This window comes from Balaenoptera physalus (assembly GCF_965194825.1).
Source record: "Balaenoptera physalus genome assembly, chromosome: 13".
NCBI classification, from domain to species: domain Eukaryota; kingdom Metazoa; phylum Chordata; class Mammalia; order Artiodactyla; family Balaenopteridae; genus Balaenoptera; species Balaenoptera physalus.
In genome coordinates this window covers 42,690,980-42,715,722 of record NC_138892.1, presented here as the reverse complement: position 1 = coordinate 42,715,722, position 24,743 = coordinate 42,690,980, and the positions used below count along the sequence as shown (strand labels likewise).

The following is a 24,743-nucleotide window of genomic DNA, read 5'->3' as shown; positions in this document are numbered from 1 at the left end:
GATGAAGGAACAAGATAAAACCCCAGGAAAACAACTAAATGAAGTGGAGATAGGCAACCTCCCAGAAAAAGAATTCAAAATAATGATAGTGAAGATGATCCAGGACCTCGGAAAAAGAATGGAGGCAAAGATCAAGAAGATGCAAGAAATGTTTAACAAAGACCTAGAAGAATTAAAGAACAAACAAACAGAGATGAACAATACAATAACTGAAATGAAAAATACACTAGAAGGAATCAATAGCAGAATAACTGAGGCAGAAGAACGGATAAGTGACCTGGAAGACAGAATGGTGGAATTCACTGCTGTGGAACAGAATAAAGAAAAAATAATGAAAAGAAATGAAGACAGCCTAAGAGACCTCTGGGACAACATTAAACGCAACAACATTCGCATTATATGGGTCCCAGAAGGAGAAGAGAGAGAGGAAGGACCAGAGAAAATATTTGAAGAGGTTATAGTTGAAGACTTCCCTAACATGGGAAAGGAAATAGCCACCCAAGTCCAGGAAGCGCAGCAAGTCCCATACAGGATAAACCCAAGGAGAAACACGCCGAGACACACAGTAATCAAATTGGCAAAAACTAAAGACAAAGAAAAATTATTGAAAGCAGCAAGGGAAAAACGACAAATAACATACAAGGGAACTCCCATAAGGTTAACAGCTGATTTCTCAGCAGAAACTCTACAAGCCAGAAGGGAGTGATATACTTAAGTATATCATGATATACATGATATACTTAAAGTGATGAAAAGGGAAGAACCTACAACCAAGATTACTCTACCTGGCAAGGATCTCATTCAGATTCGACAAAGAAGTCAAAAGCTTGACAGACAAGCAAAAGCTAAGAGAATTCAGCACCACCAAACCAGCTCTACAACAAATGCTAAAGGAACTTCTCTAAGTGGGAAACACAAGAGAAGAAAAGGACCTACAAAAACAAACCCAAAACAATTAAGAAAATGGTCATAGGAACATACATATCGATAATTACCTTAAACGTGAATGGATTAAATGCTCCAACCAAAAGACACAGGCTTGCTGAATGGATACAAAAACAAACCCATATATATGCTGTCTACAAGAGACCCACTTCAGACCTAGGGACACATACAGACTGAAAGTAAGATACTCCATGTAAATGGAAATCAAAAGAAAGCTGGAGTAGCAATACTCATATCAGACAAAATAGACTTTAAAATAAAGAATGTTACAAGAGACAAGGAAGGACACTACACAACGAACAAGGGATCAATCCAAGAAGAAGATGTAACAATTATAAATATATATGCACCCAAAATAGGAGCACCCCAATACATAAGGCAACTGCTAACAGCTATAAAAGAGGAAATTGACAGGAACACAATAATAGTGGGGGACTTTAACACCTCACTTACACCAATGAACAGATCATCCAAAATGAAAATAAATAAGGAAACACATGCTTTAACTGACACAATAGACCAGATAGATTTAATTGATATTTATAGGACATTCCATCCAAAAACAGCAGATTACACTTTCTTCTCAAGTGCACACAAAACATTCTCCAGGATAGATCACATCATGGGTCACAAATCAAGCCTCAGTAAATTTAAGAAAACTGAAATCATATCAAGCATGTTTTCTGACCACAATGCTATGAGATTAGAAATGAATTACAGGGAAAAAAACGTAAAAAACACAAACACATGGAGGCTAAACAATACACTACTAAATAACCAAGAGATCACTGAAGAAATCAAAGAGGAAATAAAAAGATACCAAGAGACAAATGACAATGAAAACACGACAATCCAAAACCTATGGGATGCAGCAAAAGCAGTTCTAAGAGGGAAGTTTATAGCTATACAAGCCTACCTCAAGAAACAAGAAAAATCTCAAATAAACAATCTAACCTTACACCTAAAGGAACTAGAGAAAGAAGAACATACAAAACCCAAATTTAGCAGAAGGAAAGAAATCATAAATATCAGAGCAGAAATAAATGAAATAGAAACAAAGAAAACAATAGCAAAGATCAACAAAACTAAAAGCTGGTTCTTTGAGAAAATAAACAGAATTGATATACCATTAGCCAGACTCATCAAGAAAAAGAGGGAGAGGACTCAAATCAATAAAATTAGAAATGAAAAAGGAGGAAGATCAGGAACAAGACAAGGATGCCCACTCTCACCACCATTATTCAACATAGCTTTGGAAGTCCTAGCCATGGCAATCAGAGAACAATAAGAAATAAAAGGAACCCAAATTGGAAAAGAAGAAGTAAAACTGTCATTGTGTGCAGAAGACATGATACTATACATAGAGAATCCTAAAGATGCCACCAGAAAACTACTAGAGCTAATCAGTGAATTTGGTAAAGTTGCAGGGTACAAAATTAATGCACAGAAATATCTTGCATTCCTATACACTAATGATGAAAAATCTGAAAGAGAAATTAAGGAAACACTCCCATTTACCTTTGCCACAAAAAGAATAAAATACCTAGGAATAAACCTACCTAGGGAGACAAAAGACCTGTATGCAGAAAACTATAAGACACTGATGAAAGAAATTAAAGATGATACAAACAGATGGAGAGATATACCATGTTCTTGGATTGGAAGAATCAATATTGTGAAAATGAGTATACTACCCCAAAGCAATCTACAGATTCAATGCAATCCCTATCAAATTACCAATGGCACTTTTTACGGAACTAGAACAAAAAGTCTTAAAATCTGTATGGAGATACAAAAGACCCCAAATAGCCAAAGCAGTCTTGAGGGAAAAAAAGGGAGCTGGAGGAATCAGACCCCCTGACTTCAGACTATACTACAAAGCTAGAGTAATCAAGACAGTATGGTACTGGCACAAAAAAAGAAAGATAGATCAATGGAACAAGATAGAAAGCCCAGAGATAAACCCACATACCTATGGTCAACTAATCTATGACAAAGGAGGCAAGGATATACAATGGAGAAAAGACAGTCTCTTCAATAAGTCGTGCTGGGAAAACTGGACAGCTACATGTAAAAGAATGAAATCAGAACACTCCCTAACACCATACACAAAAATAAACTCAAAATGGATTAGAGACCTAAATGTAAGACCGGACACTATAAAACTCTTAGAGGAAAACATAGGAAGAACACTCTTTGACATAAATCACAGCAAGATCTTTTTTGATCCACCTCCTAGAGTACTGGAAATAAAAACAAAAATAAACAAATGTGACCTAATGAAACTTAAAAGCTTTTGCACAGCAAAGGAAACCATAAACAAGACAAAAAGACAACCCTCAGAATGGGAGAAAATATTTGCAAACGAATCAATGGACAAAGGATTAATCTCCAAAATATACAAACAGCTCATGCAGCTCAATATTAAAAAAATAAACAACGCAATCCAAAAATGGGCAGAAGACCTAAATAGACACTTCTCCAAAGAAGACATACAGATGGCCAAGAAGCACATGAAAAGCTGCTCCACATCACTAATTATTAGAGAAATGCAAATCAAAACTACAGTGAGGTATCACCTCACACCAGTTAGAATGGGCATCATCAGAGAATCTACAAACAACAAATGCTGGAGAGGGTGTGGAGAAAAGGGAACCCTCTTGTACTGTTGGTGGGAATGTAAATTGATACAGCCACTATGGAGAACAGTATGGAGGTTCCTTAAAAAACTAAAAATAGAATTACCATATGATCCTGCAATCCCACTACTGGGCATACACCCAGAGAAAACCATAATTCAAAAAGACACATGCACCCCAATGTTCACTGCAGCACTATTTACAATAGCCAGGTCATGGAAGCAACCTAAATGCCCATCGACAGACGAATGGATAAAGAAGATGTGGTACATTTATACAATGGAATATTACTCAAGCATAAAAAGGAACGAAATTGGGTATTTGTAGAGATGCGGATGGACCTAGAGACTGTCATACAGAGTGAAGTAAGTCAGAAAGAGAAAAACAAATATATTAACGCATATATGTGGAATCTAGAAAAATGGTATAGATGAACCAGTTTGCAGGGCAGAAGTTGAGACACAGATGTATAGAACAAACGTATGGACACCAAGGGGGGAAAGCCGTGGGGGGGTGGGGATGGTGGTGTGATGAATTGGGCGATTGGGATTGACATGTATACACTGATGTGTATAAAACTGATGACTAATAAGAACCTGCTGTATAAAAAAATAAATAAAATAAAATTTAAAAAGTAAAAAAGAAAAAAAATTCTGTTAACAAAGAAAAGGCTTTAAGCGTGTTTTAGAAGCATCTTTATGTCAAAAATCATACTCAGTAGCTTCCCTCAGAAACCAACTTGCATGCCAACTTGCTCAGTTCTTTCAATGGTACCATCTTTCTTTCAATCACTCAGACCTAAACCCTTGAGTCACTGAGACTCTGTTTTCCCCCCAACATCTGATTAAGTCACTAAATTCTAATTAATTTTACCTAGACAATATCTATCTCACATCTAGTCCTTTCTTTCAATTCCCATTAATACTAACCAGGCCAGACCCACATCACCACATTTCTCAACTTTTGCATCTTCCTTCTAATAGATGTCCCTGCACTCAGTCTTACCTTACTCATTTGCCTACTACACTAAATACTGAAATTCAAACACACAATAAAGACATGGTCCCTATTGCTAAGAATATCACCATATACTGAAGACTGTATATACTGTAGTACAGTAATTCATTTGACTTTAAGGTAAGTTATCTCCACCCAATCTACCCAATATTACTCATTATTCAAGACAGACCTATCATTAGCAAGTCATTTAGCTGTTCTGAAGTTTATTTTCTCCTCTGTGAATACACAATTATTAAACCTTACAACTTTCCAAAGTTGTTGTGAGGCTTAATATTAGTTTACATGAGTGTACTTTATAAATTTTTGTTAAAGCATTATACAGACATAAGGCAGAATTACTGAGTGGTACAATAAATGACAAAGACTAAGAAAGGACCAAGAAGGGAATGATTAATTTACCAAGTTAATTCCCTAACCTATCACTTGGGCCATGTTGCTCCTCCACTTAAAAATATTTGATAGCACCCATTCTTTAGGAAAAAAAGCCCCAACCCTGATATTTAAATCGTCTACAATTTGACCCAATTATTCATTCCACAGAAATGTTTTGATCTCCTATGAGATAGCCTTGCAACTCCAAAATTTCACTTATCTAAATTATCTGTCTAGTAAAACTGACTGCTCAGAGCAATCTGCAATATTCTCTGTACATTGTTTTTGCTTCCCTGTTCAATAGCTCAAAAGTTCCCTGCCTTGAAGGCTCAACTCAAATTGCCAATTCTGCTACCAAAGTTCAAGCTGAAGTTTATCTTTCCCCAACACTGACTTTCTAATACCAGTTCTTTAACAATGCATAGTTATCTCATAGTATTTCCTCTACTGCTACCATAAATAGGTAAAAATTAATTTGTTATTTAACTTTTTTCCTAATATTACAATGGTCTAGTTACAGTGTTGCCAAATAGAACTATTGGACAATTCAAGTCTAGCACAACCTTACCTCTCCCCAGCTCAACCCACTGACCACTCTCTAGCATTTGTCATTGTCACCATTCCTTTTCTCAAAACTCTCCCCCCTTCCTTAATTTCCAAGCTATTTTCTCTCCTTTCCTCTTTCTGCCTGGCCCCCTTCCCCTTCTTCTCCCTTAAGATAGTTATTTCCCACGGTTGCAGCCTAGAATCTCTTTTGTCCCCATGCAACATGCTTTCCGTGAATGATTCCACTGACTTGATTTTTATGGATTCTATTCACTGACAACTCCCCAAATTAGTTTCCCACCTAAACCTCTCCTGAACTCCAGCCCCTTAGGGCCATCCCAATCACTCTCCTGGTACACTCATTCTTATTATCCCAGAAAAAACAGCACATCCTTGGTAAGGGTATTCCTGACTTCCTACGCCAGGCATAACAAAGGGATACTCACTCCATCTGTTTTGTCACCGCATCCTTCTATCAGGTAGAAGTTCAGCGGGCAGCCATAGAGCTCCATGTGTTCCTAGGGACCTGCACTTCCATCTTCCTGAGTGAGGAGGTAGAAAGACCCCTGACTCACCTTTCCCCTAAACCTCAACACTTACAGCCCAACGACCAGTCTGCATAAAAGATTTGTGAGCTTCACACTTGCTTCTTACCTCTGCCTAGAAAGCTACCTTTAGGACTCTGTTTAAAACTCACTTCATCAGAAGACTTCCATGATATTCCTAGAAAATAGCAACACCTATCTCCAATTCTGGTATTCTTTATCTTCCTTACCCTGCTTTATTTTTCATCACAACAATCATCACACAGCACAGTATATATTTATGTATATTCTTTGTCCTTCTCCAATGGAATGTTAACTCCACTAGAGTAGGAACTTTGTCTATTCTGTTCACTGTCGAATCCTTTAAGATTAAAACAGAGCCTGGCACATGGTAGACACTCAGCAAACACTGAATGAATGAATGCATAAATGCATGAATGAAAAAAAGGCTCAGTCAGTATTATAACCCTAATACCTCGCAAAGAATTTATTATTACATATGTAGTTCGTTGAGTTCCTCTGTTTATTAAAGGAATTAGTTTCAATTCTCCTAAGACAAAAAACAAGTCTTGCTCATCTTTGTATTTTCCAAAATTTAACATTCTACATGCTTAAAATAGATATGCAAAGAAATAATATGGGCTAGAAACACGAAATCTGAGTTCTAAACCTAAGTCGATCAGTATTTCCTAGGTATACTTGAATAAATATTTTGAATTTAGTTTTCTTATTTGCTCATGACATCTGTTACAGTACTAAAATTCTGTTATACTAACAATTCAACATAGAAAACTACCTCAATCCTAAGAGCATCCTTGCTGTAATTTAAAGTATATTTGTATTTTCTTCCACTATTAGTCTTTGGCCATCATATGCCCGAAGTCTATTGCTAGAAATTCTCCCATGCTTTTTCTTAAATAATTCTGTCCTTCATAAGTGACACTGTTACAGATTCACCACCGGTTTTTGGTAATGGAGCATAAATTATATTTCTTCTGGTACTAGTGGTCTCTTGCCAGGTTTAAACCAACCTCCTTCATCAAGATCTTCACATACAAAGGAAGTTCAAAATCAATCAATGTGATGTCAGTTGTAACTAATGTGAGACTGCTGGTGAAGTCTGTATTTATAAAATAAGAAAAAAGTTAACTGTGCACTGAAAGAATTAAACCGATGACCTTGGCATTTGACCTCATTAACATGTTCCTCTATATCTGACCTAACCATCCACAGTTACCTGAAAAGGTTATGAAATAACAGCTCAAAAGAAACCATGTTATCACATCACTATCATGCCAGGCTAGGTATGACAGCTGGTTATATGAGGCAGCTCACGTACATAAATATTTCAGTGTATGAAGCTTAATCTTATGACCTGTTTACATAATTTCGAGTTTCAGTTTGAAATTAGAGCTTACATTACCTGCAATTTCGTTTTGACCAATTCTTTACACAGATACATGAGCCTACATTCTATAATGAATCATGACCAGGAATTGAATTAAGACATAAGAACTGTACAACAAATACCTTCTTTCCTTCTGAAGTTCTATTCTAACAAATCATTCATTAGTAAATTATGTTGATCAAGCCACAGGCAAGACTGCTAATGATAATATGGAAATGTCACCCTCTGTGACTCATAATATCTACCACATATAAAAATGCAGTCAGCAACTCCTCTCCATGTGTCAGCAACTATGTGGTGCCAAAATGCCAAAAAATTCACCCTGGATAGAAAAGTCAAAATTAGTTACAGGAGAACAAAACTTTGGGTTAAATAAAATACATCATGGATTGCACATTTTTCAAAGTATACATTATTTTAGGTAATGTATGGAAAAACTTTAAAGGGATGCTTAAAAGGCTAGGTGTAATACAGATCAGTTTACAACATAAAAACATTAGCCTTACGTTCAATGACATGAATAACAGAGTATCTGTATTTGAATCCTAACATGGTCCACTGACGAGCTTATGTGACTTAGAAAAATTACTAACCCCTTTAGAGCCTCAGTTTCTTCATCTCTAAAAACAGAGTAATATCTACTTCACAGTACTATGGAGGGAATTAAATGAGAAAGTGTGTGTGACATCAAGCCCCCGTGAGGGCACATAGTAAGACTGCAAAAAATAATGTTTTTCTCTACACAAATACAGTAACCCAAATAGGGAAAGTGAAGATTTTAGAAATCTAGGGGGAAAAGGAAAATCCAGAAGGGACATATTGTCTGTTTTGCTACTATGACCCGACACGTTTTAACTGTCTTTTACCTAGTTTACAAAACTGTATGCTAACTTGTTCCATGGGCTAACCATCTCTATTTCTATGGTTCTCAACTTTAGCTGGGCATTGAAATCACCTAGGAGACTTTAAAAAGTACTGATGTCTGTGTCTCACCCTCTAAGATTCTAATTCAACTGAACAGCCTGAGCACTGGGATTTTTCAGAACACCCCAGATAACTCTAATGTTCAGTTGGTTGCCCCTCCCTCCATATCCATAATTCTGTCAAGATAATTTTCCTAAGCCACACTCTGAACAGGTTGTTTCCCTACTCAAAAAAAAAGAAAAAAAAATTCAATGGTTTGACATTACATTAAAAACAAAAATCCCAAACTGTAAAAGTAGTATTCAAGGTTCTGTATAATCTGATTCTAACATCATAGGTGAGATGCAATACAGGAAAAAGATTAAAGCTTACCCTCTGGAGACAAAATGTATCCCAGTTCTGCCACTTACTAGTTGTGTGACCCTGAGTGACTTTCTTAACTCTCTGTGTCCTCATCTATTTACTACTGAGACAGTAAATTATATTATCTCATAGGGTTATGTGAAGATTACATGAGTTTATCTACAAAGTACTTAGAACAGCTCTGGCACATTATAGAAATTTAACAAATGTTAGCTGTTATTCATTTCCTCTAGCTTTATTTTCTACTAATTCCCCTAAAGCAGCAAGCGATATTGCCTCTGAGACCTAAAATATGCTCCAAACATGGTGTAGTCATAAACCTGGCGAGGTACTATGTGTATAGATATGTTCAACAATGGTAGGCTGTTTTTCTAGACTCAATATATGTTCGGCTAAAGTTAAATTTCACGTGTGTGTGTGTGTGTGTATACATGTACATACACACATACAAATATAAATTCATATACATATATGTAAATTCATTCCCTCTCTCAAGCTCTTTCTTGCTCCACTGCTGTTGTTTTCACCATATTAAACTTAAGGTGACTTCTGAAGTAGTCACAAGTTAATGAAAACCTACTAAGGTGAGGTCTGGATAAATATCCCTTCATTGCTCTATTCTCACTAGACAGTTGGACAGGTAGAGATTTTCTTGAACTTTTAATCAAATTTTATCTTTATGTATCTCCGACATGCTGAAATTCTAACCCTTCATATGTCTTTCTGAGGTTTTGTGGGACTCTCATTTTATTTTTTTAAAAAGCAGGAAGAAATTTAAGATTCTTAATGCACATAATTTTAATTAAGAGTTAAAGGTAGAGCTGTGGATGTCTTGGCTTTTACTGTATTCTGCTTATAAGAAGCATCTGCATGTCTTAAAACTTAGTAGAAACAGCAAATGATAATGCTTATGAAAAACCTTCAAACCATACTTTTAAAATCTGAATGACTGCAATGTTATGGATATTGAAAGAAATAATAAATCTTTAAAGCCATGTTTCCACCTTAAGTCTAATTTAGCAAAACAAATAACTTTCTATTGGGTAAATGACATAATCTATTTACTTGGGAGTTAGCTACCTTAACAGATTTCTGATTTTTAAACTGTGGCATGTTACAGCTGACAAAGATCTTAATATAAATGAACTGTCCAACAGGGCTGCTGTTCTTTTGATGTTTTTGGTCCCCTTTCAGCCACCACCTCAGCCAACCTTCACACAGGGAACACAAAGCCAAAAAGAAAGTAAACAACTTTTTTTGCAAATGGGAACTGAGTTACTTACCAGTGAAGTAACTAACACCCTCCCTGAACCCATCACTAGAGATGGATGGATGGGGAGCAAGCTTCAAGCAGACAGAGAGTACAGTACCACAGATGGAGGAAAGGTCAGGGGGCCAGAGTAGGAGGAAGACCTGGGAGCCATCTTTCTGGGCCTTTTTCTCTCTATAATACCGGACAGATCACTGCCCACTCTGTCCTTACTACCACAGCAGAACATGATTTAATACCAATCAGAGGCATTAAACAAAGTTTTAAACACTTTTGTTTTTAAATGGTTTTTAAATCAGTTGCAGTATGCACACAACAAGTGCAGGCAAAGACGCTAACCACTACCTTCCACTGTTCTTTACCCCAAATGAGCTAACTGATTACAACTAGGGAGGCAGCTTGTCGAAAAGAATTATGCCCAAAGCAGAAATACAGAAAAATTCCCTAAGAAACAGAATATATGAGTGGAAGGAGCAAATGAGGAATAATGAAACAATGATTTTAACAAGAGATTCTTCACCCTAAGACATGTATTCCCTAGACAGACCAAAAAGTCCCTGGGTTCTTACCTTTCTATCTAGGACAGTATCAGATAAGGCAATTAATATTCCTAGGAGAATATTATTTCCAAGAAACCACAAGCTCACAAACAAAAATAATTAATATCCTAAGAAGCCCAAGTGCTGAGAAGGAAAACTGAACAATCTCAGTAGAAGGAAAGAAAATTAGTAAACAAAAGCCATCAAAAACTTAAAATAACCACAATAAATACGTTCAAAATGATACTGGAGGATATTGTAAAAAAATGAAGCATGACCAAGCAATCACAAAAAAACAGCTAGTAATACTGGCTATAAAAATATTAGGGTGAAATAAAGTATACAGCAGATTTGAACAGCAAAACAAATATGATACAATAATAAATTAGTGAGTCAGAAGAGTGGTATAGGAATTCAACAAAAAGGCACAAAGAAAGGAAAAGATGGAAAATATAGAAGTTAAGAGAGATGAAAGAAGCAAAAGTGCTATATTCACAAAATAGGAGACCCAAACAGATAATTTTTTAAATAAAAAATATTAAATCTTAAATAATTTTGAAACCTCCACAAAATGGATAAATTTCTAGAAAAATATAAAAGGCTTTAAAGACTCCTCCACCTCTCACCCCTAGACATACCTACACAAAACCACAGGCTCAGCTGTATAAGGATTGAAAAGAAAAAAATAACTATTATTTGCAGATGATATGAATCAGATAAAATAATAAATCTAATAAAACAAAATACATAAGGATTCAACCAATATTTGTTAAATATAAAAATGAAAAAAGAAACAAAAACAAACAAAAAAACTCCTTGATATAGATCATGTCTGAATGCTAGGTACAATTATGAAATAGGCAAATTTTATCTCGATCATCACTCTCTCATTCCTAAAGGCTCTATCATAATTCTTCTTTCCAACCTCAACTCCCCCTGCACCTCCAACACACCCAATCAACTACTGGGTCCCTCTTTTCACATCATGTAAGCTGCCAATTATTTGTCCTTAAAGTGTTAGCTACTGAATGTTTAAATGAGCAATTCTCAAACTTTTGGGTCTCCAGATCCCATTCCACTCCTAGAAATTACCAAAGACTCCAAAGAGTTGTTGTTTATGTGGATTATATTTATTGATATTTGCTGAATTAGAAATTAAAAGTGAGAAATTCACTATCTTTGCCAGGTGATCACAGTCAACATCAAAAGTGATAAGTCATGTTGATAGTGTATACTTTTCCATAATGATGTGATGAAATGGCATTTTACCTTTGTGGTCTCCTCCCAAAAACCCAGTCTAATCATGAGAAAAACATCAGACAAATTCCAATTGAGGGACACTGCAAAATATCTGACCAGAACTCCTCAACACTGTCAAGGTCATCAAAAACAAGTAAAGTCTTAAGAAATTATAACTGCCATAAAACTCTTAGATGAAAAACATAGGCAGAACACTCTTTGACATAAATCGCAGCAAGCTCTTTTTTGACCCACCTACTAGAGTAATGAAAACAAACATAAACAAATGGGACCTAATGAACCACGGAAGCTTTTGCACAGCAAAGGAAACCATGACGAAAAGACAACCCTCAGAGTGGGAGATAACATTTGCAACAAAGCAACTGACAAAGGATTAATCTCCAAAATATACAAGCAGCTCATGCAGCTCAATATCAAAAAACAAACAACCCAATCCAAAAATGGGCAGAAGACCTAAATAGGCATTTCTCCAAAGAAGACATACAGATGGCCAACAAACACATAAAAAGATGCTCACTAATTATTAGAGAAATGCAAATCAAAACTACAATGAGGTATCACCGCACACCAGTCAGAATGGCCATCATCAAAAAATCCACAAACAATAAATGCTGAAGAGGGTGTGGAGAAAAGGGAACCCTCATGCACTGTTGGTGGGAATGTAAATTGATACAGCCACTATGAAAACAGTATGAAGGTTCCTTAAAAAACTAAAAATAGAACTACCATATGACCCAGCAATCCCACTACTGGGCATACACCCAAAGAAAACCATAATTCAAAAAGACACACGCACCCCAATGTTCACAGCAGCACTATTTACAATAGCCAGGACATGGAAGCAACCTAAATGTCCATCAACAGAGGAATGGATAAAGAACGTGTGGTACATATATACAATGGAATATTACTCAGCCATAAAAAGGAACGAAATTGGGTCATTTGTAGAGATGCAGATGGACCTAGTGAGTGTCATACAGAGGGAAGTAAGTCAGAAAGAGAAAAAAATATATCGTATATTAGTGCATATATGTGGAATCTAGAAAAATGGTATAGATGATCTTATTTGCAAAGCAAAAATAGAGACACAGACGTAGAGAACAAATATATGGATACCAAGGGGGAAGGGGGTGGTGGGAGGAATTGGGAGATTGGGATTGACACATATACACTATTGATACTATGTATAAAATAGACAACTAATGAGAACATATTGTATAGCACAGGGAACTCTACTTAATGCACTGTCGTGACCTAAATGGGAAGAAAATCCAAAAAAAGAGGGGATGTATGTATATGTATAGCTGATTCACTTTGCTGTACAGTAGAAACTAACATAACATTGTAAAGCAACTATATGCCAATAAAAATTAATTTAAAAAAATAACCTTAATAGTAGGTTTTTTTGTAGATTATCATGTGAGGAAGTTCACCTCTATTCCTATTTTTCCGAGAATTTCTGTTGTGAATAAATGTTGAATTTTATCATTTAAAAAAAAAAAAGAAAGAAAGAAATTGTAACTGCCAAGAGGGCCTTAAGGAGATGTGATGACTAAATGTAAAGTGCTACGCTGATGGGATTCTGGAATAGAAAAGGACATTAGGTAAAAACTAAGGAAATCTGAGACAAAGTACGGACTTCAGTTAATAATGTATCAATATGGATTCATTAATTGTATCAAATGTACCATACTATTATGTTAATAATAGGGGAAAGTGGGTACAAGCTACACGGAACTCTGTACTATGTTCAGAATTTTTCTGTAAACCTAAAAATTGTTCACAATATTTCTGTAAAACTCTTCTAAAAAATGAAGTTTATTTAAATTAAAAAAAAAAAACACTGCTTAGGAAAAAATTAAACTAAGAAAATTTGAAAACACAAGAATACACAAGCATACACTCCATTAGCCAGCAGAGCAATGGCATAATCACACCTCATACAGTCTTGGGAAAAGTGCACTGTATGTTCACAAGAGAATGAGAAACAAAGCAAATAACATAAAGTACCACGGCATTACTACAAAAATAATTTCGACCTCACAGATTCTCTGAGAAGATCTTGAGTTCCATAGTCCTAGGAACACACTCCGAAAATCTCCAAGCATAATGGAAATACAAAAGATTTCTGGCTTGGAATTCTACTGATATACTGTGTAGACCACTGGCTATTTCTTTTACTTTTTCAAAGTTAACCCTTTCTTCTAATTTAGCTCCCCAAACTTATTAAAGAGTCCCATTATATACCTGCAAAATGTTTACATTATATTATTCAAGCCTCTAATAGAATCAAGAACAACTTTTAACAAGTACAAAAAAAAAAAGAAGGTACAATAAGAATCTAAGTGCTCAAACAATAGGAAATACTGAGTGATATTTTCCCACTTGGGAAGTTCAAACATTACAAATATTTAAGTACTGCTGTTAATTTATACTCCTATTGAATTAACAGATCTAAGCAACAATCATCAATGGCCACTATTATCACAAGAAGAAAGAAAATCAGACATTATGTGCCTCCTGATGGTAATACAGAACACCATCAATGAAGTATTCTTGTCATAAAAAATTGAACCTGAATCTGAGCAAGCCTCAGATTAGAACTGTCTACTGACCAATTTGCAAGAAATATAAGTAACTGAAGAACACATTAAACAATCACCATGGGGGCAAATCCAGATTGTGTGAAATGCTACAGGACAAATTAACCTTATTTCCTCAATAAATTGAAAAGGAAAATTAAAAATTGAAAAGGAAAAATCAAAAGAAGATACAGGAGAGACTTAAAAGATTAAAAAAGACTTAAGTGACTTACAAACCAAGTCCAACACAAAGACAATAAAAAGAAATTTACAAGACAATTAGGGATATTTAAGCAATGACTAGTTATTTGACTATATTAACAAATTACTCATTTTTAGAGTAATAATGATATTTATGGTTAAAGTTTTAAAGAAGAGTCTTTATATTTTAGAGATATATACTGAAATACTTATGAATAAAATGATGTATATGGGATTTTCTCAAAAAAATATGGGGTGGGGGCTTCCCTGGTGGCGCAGTGGTTGAGAATCCGCCTGCCGGTGCAAGGGGCACGGGTTCGAGCCCTGGTCCGGGAAGATCCCACATGCCGCGGAGCAACTGGGCCTGTGCATCACAGCTGCTGAGCCTGCGCTCTAGAGCCCACAAGCCACAACTACTGAAGCCCGCACACCTGGAGCCCCTGCTCGGCAACAAGAGAAGCCACTGCAATGACAAGCCTGCACACTGCAACGAAGACTGGTCCCCGCTCGCTGCAACTAGAGAAAGCCCGCATGCAGCAATGAAGACCCAATGCAGCCAAAAATAAATAAATAAAATGAATAAATTTATTAAAAAATATATATATATGGGGTGGGAAGGCAGGAGTATACATGAAACAAGACTGACCTGAGTTGATAATGCTGAAGATGGGTGATGGGTACATGAGAATTCATTATACTAGTTCATCTTATTTATAAAAACATATTTGAAATTTTATATAATAAAGACTTCAATAAAGATATCTATTAACATTCTTGAATGTGTAATTAATGTAAACTGTTACAGTTACCAAGCAGCTATTAGGAAGATGAAGTTATTTTAATATAAAAGACAATAAGTATGTAGGTAATAAATTGGTAACTAAAATTTCTAGTTATTTTATTATTTTACATAAGAAGATCTCTGCAACCTAAGAATTTACGTAATTTAGGGCCTTAATCTAACTGGCAACTCCCCAGGTGAGTTGCCCCAGAAGACTACCCAATTTTGGATTATTTGGCAACAGGACGCACTTCTCTAGACTGGGATGCACCAGAGGTTAGTACAATGACTGTGGTAGGCAGAATAATGGCCTCCCAAAGATGTCCACATCCCAATCCCTGCAACCTGTGAATGTTACCTTACTTGATACAAGAGACTCTGCAGAAGTGATTAAGTTAAAAATCTTGAGACAGGGCAGTTATTCTGGATTATCTGAGTGGGCCCAAAGTAATCACAAGGGTCCTTATAAGAAGGAAACAAGAAGGTGAGTGAGCAGTAGATGTGACAACAAAAGCCAGAGGTTGAAGTAATAGGAGGAAGTAGCCATGAGCCAATGAAAGATTGCAACCTCTAGACACTGATAAAAAGGAATGAATTCTCCCATAAGAGCCTCCAGAATGAACACAACACCTTGCTTTTAGACTTCTGATATCCAGAACTGTAAGATAATAAATTTCTGTTGTTTTAAGCCACTAAATTTGTGGTAACTTGTAGCAACAAGGAAACTAGCATAATGACCAATGGTAAAATTTAATAGAAAAGTCTACTTTAGTTCAAGTATAATGACTTAAGCTGCCTTTTGAGAAACTGAGTTACCTATAAACTACATGTGTTCATGCTGAGGCTGGATGACCTGCTGTCAGGGGATACTGTAGGTAGAATTCTTACATTAGTCAGATTGCTAGACTAAATGATCTCTAAGTTTCCCACAAAGACTAGGGGAAAAAGTAGCCACAGGACTCAGAGGTTTGCAAAAGGCTCTGCTGGTAGCATAATCTTTGTTAAAGATGAAAAGGCCTCTACTAGGCAATCCTGAAGTATACAGCATTAGCCAAACACTTAGCAGGCAGGTCTCAAAGGATATTCAAATATTAGATGAGCATATGTACCAAATTTGTTGACCCATTTATAATAGATGAGATAAGAAACTTCACAGCCCTTCTCCATCCATTCCCACTTTAGGGTGGGGAAGGGGTATCTAATAAGAACAACCAAGTACCATTGTGCAAGAATACTTTAAGAGGATTAGTAATTGGCATATAGATAATTTATCATTGAACTTGAATGCATAAATGTCTTAAAGGTCAGTTATTGAGAAACCGTACACCAAAACTACTGTCCTTATAAATATGCTATCACTAAAAACATACAATATACTAAGTCAATAATGATAATGATGAAGCTAAACTAATAGTACAGTTAACCCTTGAACAATGAGGGTCTGAACTGCACAGGTTCACTTATAGGTGGATTTTTTTCAATAGTAAATACTACAGTGCTATATACAGATCAGTGGTTGGTCGAATTGCGCATACCGAGGAACCACAGCTCTGCATCGAGGGTCAGAGACTCTACCCCACCCCACTCCCACTAATTATTCAATGGTCAACTATATTTAAACAAGGGAATAAAAATAGCAACATTTAAAATCTGTGACCCGCTGAAAAAATAATACTTGATGTTACCAAAAATTAGGCAATTCCATTAATTTACATGCCTATATACACAAGCTGTATGATGTTGTCAAATGCTATATATAGTAGCCATACTTCTTAGAATATGATTTAAATAATAAATAGTATTTATTATAAATAATAAATATGATTTAAAGCTCTCAGTAAACTCTAATAACATATCAATTTTACTTGACGAGCACTAAATCACAGTCATCATGAAAAATTCACCTAGTAAGTATGTAAAAATCAAAGTTTCAGGAAGTTGGGTCATCTCTAGGCCCATCAAGAAGATACTCATTTACTACATTCTGAGAATTACTGAACTAAATCACCTTTGCAGTTCCTTCCATTTCACAAGGCATCTGATTCGAAGTACCCAATTTAAATTAGAATCTTAAGCAAGAGTTCCTCAATTAAGAGTCCCTTATAATACTAAAAAGATTTATACATATTTTTAAAATTTTTATTCTCTTCTAAAAAGTCAGTTATATAATCAATTTTTAATACAACAGAAGATTTTGACCTCTAATAGACTTCATAAAGTAGTTTCCTCTGGTAACAGAAATAATTTATAAGATATTCAAAAGATATGACTTTCCTTAAGGTAAGGAACATATTCAAATTTTTTTTTTTAATCTAAAGGTATATTTCACTTATTTAGTTTACCTCAATCTATCAATAAAAATTTGACCCCTACACTTAAAGGATTTCTTAGTAGTTAATTTCCAAAGTGATATGAGTTCTGGACTTTTACAAAGTTTTTTAAGACATATATTAAACGTACACTTGTGTTCTGAAGTATATTAGTACAGTATAAAAATTCAATTCATATTTTTCAGTATTTACTACCTAAGACAAACAACACTACCACAAAAACAGAACTAAATAAAACTGGAATAATAAATGAGCAAATGAATTTTTTAAAAAATAGAAAGCATAATCTCATATAAAAGAAGAAAACTGAATAAATGGACACGAAAGTCAATTGAGTCCAAGCTTCCACTACCTCACACCAAGACTACCATAGTAGTCTCTTAATGAATATCTTTCTCTCTCACTCCTCTAAATCACCTTATATCCTGCTTCCAGATTCATCTTGTCCACTTTTATAAAAATATTCAATGACATACCATTGTCTACAGAATCAAGTTCAAAATCCCTGGTCTGGCACTCAAAGCCTTCCCTAAGTTTGGTCTCTATCTGCCATGTTGATCATTATTCTTGCAAACAACATTCCCTTCCAATCTACCTTCATCAATTTTTCTACTCATTTTCCCCTGAATAAACCCTGAACAATTAATTCCCTGTTTAGCCTTGCCTCTTGCCATCCTCCCTTCCTAGAATGCTCTCCTTGCTCATTCTCAATCCTATGATCCCTATTACCTATGCTATTCAGAGTTTGTGTTCTCTTAAGAAAGCTTCTCTAACTACCCCAGTGTATAGCAACCGCCCAGTTGTCACAACTTGAATAACTATGCCTTGTTCATGTTCCTCATTTAACACTTAGTAAGTGCTATTATTGCCTTATCTATCCATCCCTCTATTTAGTCTTCTCAAAAATAAACCTAATTCAGACAAACCACATTGTATATCTCTTAGCATCCCCTTCACTGGGCACAGTACTTTGCACAAAGACTGCATTCAAAAAAAGCTTACTAATAATATTCTGAAAACTAGTGCATGCAATCAGATTTTTTACAACACTGCTACCTCATACTGACATACTGCTTTATATTTTCAAAGAACTTTCTGGTTTCACTAGATCATATTGTCCCTCTCAAGCAGGAAGGATGAGTATTCTTGCTTATATATATTTTTTGAAGTAGAATATCTGCCTCAATATTTTAGGTAGCAAAAATGAGATTCAGAGAAAGTGTAAAGCAAAAATTACCCAATAGTGTCGGGCTTTTTTTAATGTGTTTTATTGCTTCTCCTGCCTCTTAACTTTATCTTTTTGGAGAGAAGGCTGAATATTAATAATTATATTAACAATAACAATAGTGGCTTTTATTTATTGGATATTTACAATGTGCACAGATGTGTAAGAGGCATTTTATAGATATATTATCTCAAATAAAACTCAACAACTCTGGGAGGTAGATATTACTATTATCTTTATTTAATAGATGAGGAAAACTGGAAACCCTGAGAATTTAATTAATTATGCAGGTCATACGACTAAGTGACGGAGCTCAGATTTTAACACACAGCCAAATGTCTATGGAGCCCATGTTCTTATCCACCTCTCCTAGATCTAAACAGTAACTAGCTTAGGCCATGCCGTTCAAAGGTGATATTTTATAAATAGATAACTCAAAGGTGGACCTCAAGATTAGTTTCAAATACAGACTATTTCAGTAGTTCAATTTTTGGTATTATTGTCTCTAAAATGAGCTACAATATTTCACAGAAGACGCTTAATGAACAACAAGAAGAAAACTGCTCTTGCTGCTTTTTTTTTTTTAACATCTTTATTGGAGTATAATTGCTTTACAATGGTGTGTTAGTTTCTGCTTTATAACAAAGTGAGTCAGCTATACGTATACATATATCCCCATATCCCCTCCCTCTTGCATCTCCCTCCCATCCTCCCTATCCCACCCCTCTAGGTGGTCACAAAGCACCGAGCTGATCTCCCTGTGCTATGGTCTCGCTGCTTTTTAAATAACTTGCTCTAACCTCTCAATATCAACAGAACTTAGAATAAAAAATGATTAAAACTTTATCCATATAGATATTCTGATACAGAATTTAACACTATCTACTTAGATATTTACTCTAAAAGGTACCAATAAATTTTAAGCAATTCTATTCATAAAGACAGATACATAGTCAACATGTTAGTAGCAAAGGAAAGTATTCAGAGACAGACAGACCAACCTCAGTTCCATCACTTACACTGTGAGCTTTCAGAGAAGATAATTAACCTCCCTGAGCCTATTTCCCTATCTTTAAAAGTGAGGATAAACAAACATCTACCTCTAATGGCTGTTGTGAGGACAGTCTGAAAAAGTACACACTTAGAAAACAGCAGGTGTTATTACTGGTATTTTTACTACCACCAAAAGATTTTAAATATTTTAGCTAAAAAAAACTTAAGAAAGTCCAATAGCATTAAATAAGAAAATATTTACAGTAAAGTAAATATCATGTTCCAACGCAAGGCTTAATCTGAACTTTTTTTTCTGAAGATATAGTGAAAACAAAATAACCTACCATCGGTTTTCCATTTAAAATCGCTGTTACAATAACCTTCTTCATAAACCAATTTACGTCCATGTCCATTTTATTCTCTATTAACAAGTTATCATTTTAAAGTTTAACTTTTCTTTGACCATTAAAGAAACAAGTTTGAACCAGAAATTCAAAAAAGGTTGGGACCAAGTTAACACAAGTAAACAAAACTGCATTTTGCTATCAATCATTAGACTGATTCTACATTTGAGCCTGAACAAAGGACATTCACTAAATTAAAATTCACAAACACCTCAATTTAGTAGTGACTCTCAACTTCATAGCAGTATGAAAGACAGAAAAGTTGTCCTCTGCATTATTCCAATAATGTAAATTTGTCAAATAATCTACCACCTAACAAATCATAGAGCTATCACCTGGCTACATTTTACCCACTGGCACCTTTACTTTAGGTAATACAAACATCCCTAATAGTCTATAAATCAATATTTAATGGAATCTTTAAAAAAGGAGAATTGAAAATGAAATGATCCTAGAGCAAAATGTTTTTGTACAGTGACAAATCATCATTTAATCCACACCCTACTGGTGAATTTTTTTTTTTTTTTAACTTATTGGATAAGGTACACTTAACCAGTACCCCCACCTATTTGTTTTAATTTCAGAATACAATTCAATCACAACACAAGGCAGCAATATTTATTAAAGTGTTATACTTTTATATAAAGAATATATGTGGCAACTGCTCTTAATTCTGAATTATTTTAACTGTTTCATTCTATCTACAGCTGCACATGATGTGAGATTTACAGGCATTTAATTTCCTTAACTGTTAACAACCTCTTGATTTCAGTAAGGCAAAAAGTTTCTTGAGGAAAACAAACACAAACTTACATCAGTATGTCTTACACTATATGGCTGGGAAAGCAAGGGAAAAGAGGTAGGAGATAAGGCAGAAATAGCAGAAAACTGGGCTTTGTCCTAACAAGCTTTAAACTATCTGTAATTTTCATATCAACAGAGGAATTAAAGTATTATTTTAAAATACTTTTTTAAAAGTTTGTTTTAAATACATTTTTAAAATAAAATGATGGCTTACATCAAACACTTTCCAGCTGTAGATGGTAGTACCTTATTATGCTGTATTTGAACCACTCACCAAAGTTCGGTCAGGTTCTCCATCTGCCAAACCAGCCTCCATAGTGAAAGAAGATAGGTTTACACTTCTCTTTCCATTAATATTTAGTCATCCTGTAAATCCTAGAAGAAGAAAATCATATGTATTAGTTCTGGTATAAAACTGTGATAAGTGGGAAATAAAGCATTAAGTATATAAGGAGAGAGAAATCATTTTAGGATAAGGTTATTGGGAAATCCAATAATGGAAAAAAAAACCAAACAGATTTTGCCATGCACCTTGAAGAATGGTAAAAGTTCAGCAAAAATGAAAGAAAATATTCCAAGTGAAGAGGAATAGCAAGAGCAAGGTTAAAGATATGAGACTGTTCAAAATTTGAAAAGATGACTGAATCTACTTATAACTAAGGAAATAAAATTATATATTTTTTCATTATTACATTGGCAAAAACTAAAAAGTGTGCTACCATCCAGTGTTGGTGAGAACATAGGAAAATAGATGTTCTCATGTACTTTTGTGATAAGAATATAAATCAGAACAATTGGGGAGAGGACAATTTAAAATATATATGCTTTAATCCAGCAATTGCAAGGCTAGGAATTATTCCACAAATATATTATACAAATGCACAAAGACATAAATAAACACATCCAACAAAGTAATAGGTGAGAAAAACTGGAACCAGCCTTAATGTCAATCATTAGGAGCTTGCTTAAATTATACTACATACATACAATTGAATAGCACGCTGCAATTTTTAAAAATGAGTTAATATCTGTATATACTAAACTAGAAAGAAGACCACAACACATTAGGTGGACAAATCAAAATGATAGAACATAATATATAAAATACTCTTTTTGTTTCTGAATTTTTCATTTTTACAATGAACATGTATTACTTTTATACTTCTTTTTATTTTGAAAAGTCTTAGAAGTAGGTCTTCATCACTTTTCTTTTGAGTTTTTTAACTAACAAAGCCTCCAAGATGAACTCCTACAGTAATTATATATATATTCAGAAGTCTCTAATAATCTCTCTAATAATTCTTCCTTACAACAGCTAACAAAATTAAAACCAAGAAATAGGCAGACTTCTAGTCATTTCCTGGAGTTCCAAATCATTTTCTTGTTTTTGCAAGTGTAAAAGGCTGCACTGAAATATAAATACAGGATGACCCATCCTGTGGATACGAGTCAGCCTCTTTCCCCAGCCAATCCTGCCATTGTCCATGGGCTCATGAACAAAGTAGCCACCATGGTAGGGATGCAGGTTATGCATGGGTTCAGCAACATGGACCTCCACTCACCAAGACCAACCTGGCTACTGCCACTGCTGAGTGCCAAATCTGCCAGCAGCAGAGACCAACACTGAGTCCCCAGTAGGACACTATTCCCTGAGGTGATCAGCCAGCTACCTGGTGACAGGTTGATCACACTGGACTGCTTCTATCATGGAAGAGGTAGTACTTGATTCTTACTGAAATAGATACTTAGTCTGTATACAGATTTGCCTTCCCTGCACAAAATGCTTCTGCCAAAACTACTATCCGTGGACTTACAGAATGCCTTCTCTATCCCTACTATTGTTCTACAAAGCACTGCTGCTGATCAAGGAACTCATTTCACAGCAAAAAAAAAAAGTGTGGCAATAGGCTAGTGAATTCGCTAGTCTTACCATAATCCCTATCATCCTGAAACAGCTGGCTTGATAGAACCGCGGAACGGCCTTTTGAGGACTCAGTGAGAGCACCAGCCAGGTGGCAATACCTTGAGCGAGGATCTCCAAAAGGCTGTATATGCTCTGAATGTCCGATATATGGTGCTGTTTCTTGCATAGCCAAGATTCACAGGTTAGGACTCAGAGGAAGGAAATGGAAGTGGAACCACTGACTATTTATTGACCCACAAGCAAATATTTTTGTTTATTTATTTTTATTGAAGTATAGTTGATTTACAATGTTGTGTTAGTTTCTGGTGTACAGCAAAGTGATTCAGTTATACATATATATATACATATTCTTTTCCCTTATGGTTTATTACAGGATATTGAATATAGTTCCCTGTGCTATACAGTAGGACCTTGTTGTTTATCTATGTTATATATAGTAGTTTGTATCTGCTAACTCCAAACTCCTAATTTATCCCTCCCCCACCCCCCTTTCCCTTTGGTAACCGTAAATTTGTTTTCTATATCTGCGAGTCTGTTTCTGTTTCATAAATAAGTTCATTTGTGTCATATTTTAGATTCCACATATAGGTGGTATCATAAAGTATTTGTGTTTATTTTTCTGACTTACTTCACTTAATATGATAATTTCTAGGTCCATCCATGTTGCTGCAAATGGCATTATTTCATTTTTTTTACGGCTAAGTAGTGTTCCATTGTGTATATATACCACATCTTCTTTACCCATTCATCCGTCAATGGACATTTAGACTGCTTCCATGTCTTGGCTGTTGTAAATTGTAATTAGAGTTTTCTCTGGATATGTGCCCAGGAATGGGATTGCTGGATCATACAGCAACTCTATTTTTAGTTTTTTAAGGAACCTCCATATTGTTTTCCATAGTGGCTGCACCAATTTACATTCCCATCAACTGTGCAGGAGGGTTCCCTTTTCTCCACACACTCTCCAGCATTTGTTATTTGTAGACTTTTAAATGATGGCCATTCTGACCAGTGTGAAGTGGTACCTCATTGTAGTTTTGATTTGCATTTCTCATACTTAGCGATGTTGAGCATCTTCTCATGTGCCTATTGGCCATCTGTATGCCTTCTTTGGAGAAATGTCTATTTAGGTCTTCTGTCCATTTTTTGATTTGGTTGGTTTTTTGTTATTGAGTTGTCATGAGCTGCTTGTATATTTTGGAAAGCAAGCCCTTGTTGGTCACATTGTTCACAAATATTTTCTCCCAGTCCATATGTTGTCTTTTCATTTTGGTTATGGTTTCCTTTGCTGTGCAAAAGCTTACAAGTTTGATTAGGTGCCAGTTGTTTATTTTTGCTTTTATGTCTATTGTCTTGGGAGAGTGACCTAAGAAAACATTGGTACAATTTATGTCAGAGAATGTTTTGCCTGTGTTCTCTTCTGGGAGTTTTACGGTGTCATGTCCTACATTGAAGTCTTTAAGCTATTTTGAGTTTATTTTTGTGTATGGTGTGAGAATGTGTTCTAACCTCATTGATTTACATGCAGCAATCCAGCTTTCCCAACACCACTACTAGCAAAAATTTTTGTTTCCTATCCCCACGACCTTATGCTTTGCTGGTCTAGAGGTCTTAGTTCCAAAGGGAGGAATGCTTCCACCAGGAGACACAACAGTGATTCCACTGAAC

General features: G+C 35.3%; 2 protein-coding genes across 16 annotated transcripts in view; both read right to left on the bottom strand.

Moving 5' to 3' along the window:
- Positions 1 to 24,743, bottom strand: part of OSBPL8 (oxysterol binding protein like 8) — a 196,692-nt gene that overhangs the window by 112,380 nt on the left and 59,569 nt on the right. For 12 of the 15 annotated variants that reach the window (XM_082418916.1, XM_082418927.1, XM_082418920.1 and 9 more), the window contains one exon: positions 21,426 to 21,526. In XM_082418916.1, the coding sequence (XP_082275042.1) occupies positions 21,426 to 21,467 (42 nt within the window). In that variant the 5' untranslated portion in view covers positions 21,468 to 21,526. Of the gene's footprint in view, positions 1 to 21,397; positions 21,527 to 24,743 lie in introns of those variants that run through there. The other 3 variants (XM_082418917.1, XM_082418919.1, XM_082418922.1) reach the window with 2 other exon arrangements.
- BBS10 (Bardet-Biedl syndrome 10) overlaps positions 1 to 24,743 on the bottom strand; it is a 178,724-nt gene that overhangs the window by 120,838 nt on the left and 33,143 nt on the right. The gene's annotated exons all lie outside the window — the stretch shown is intronic.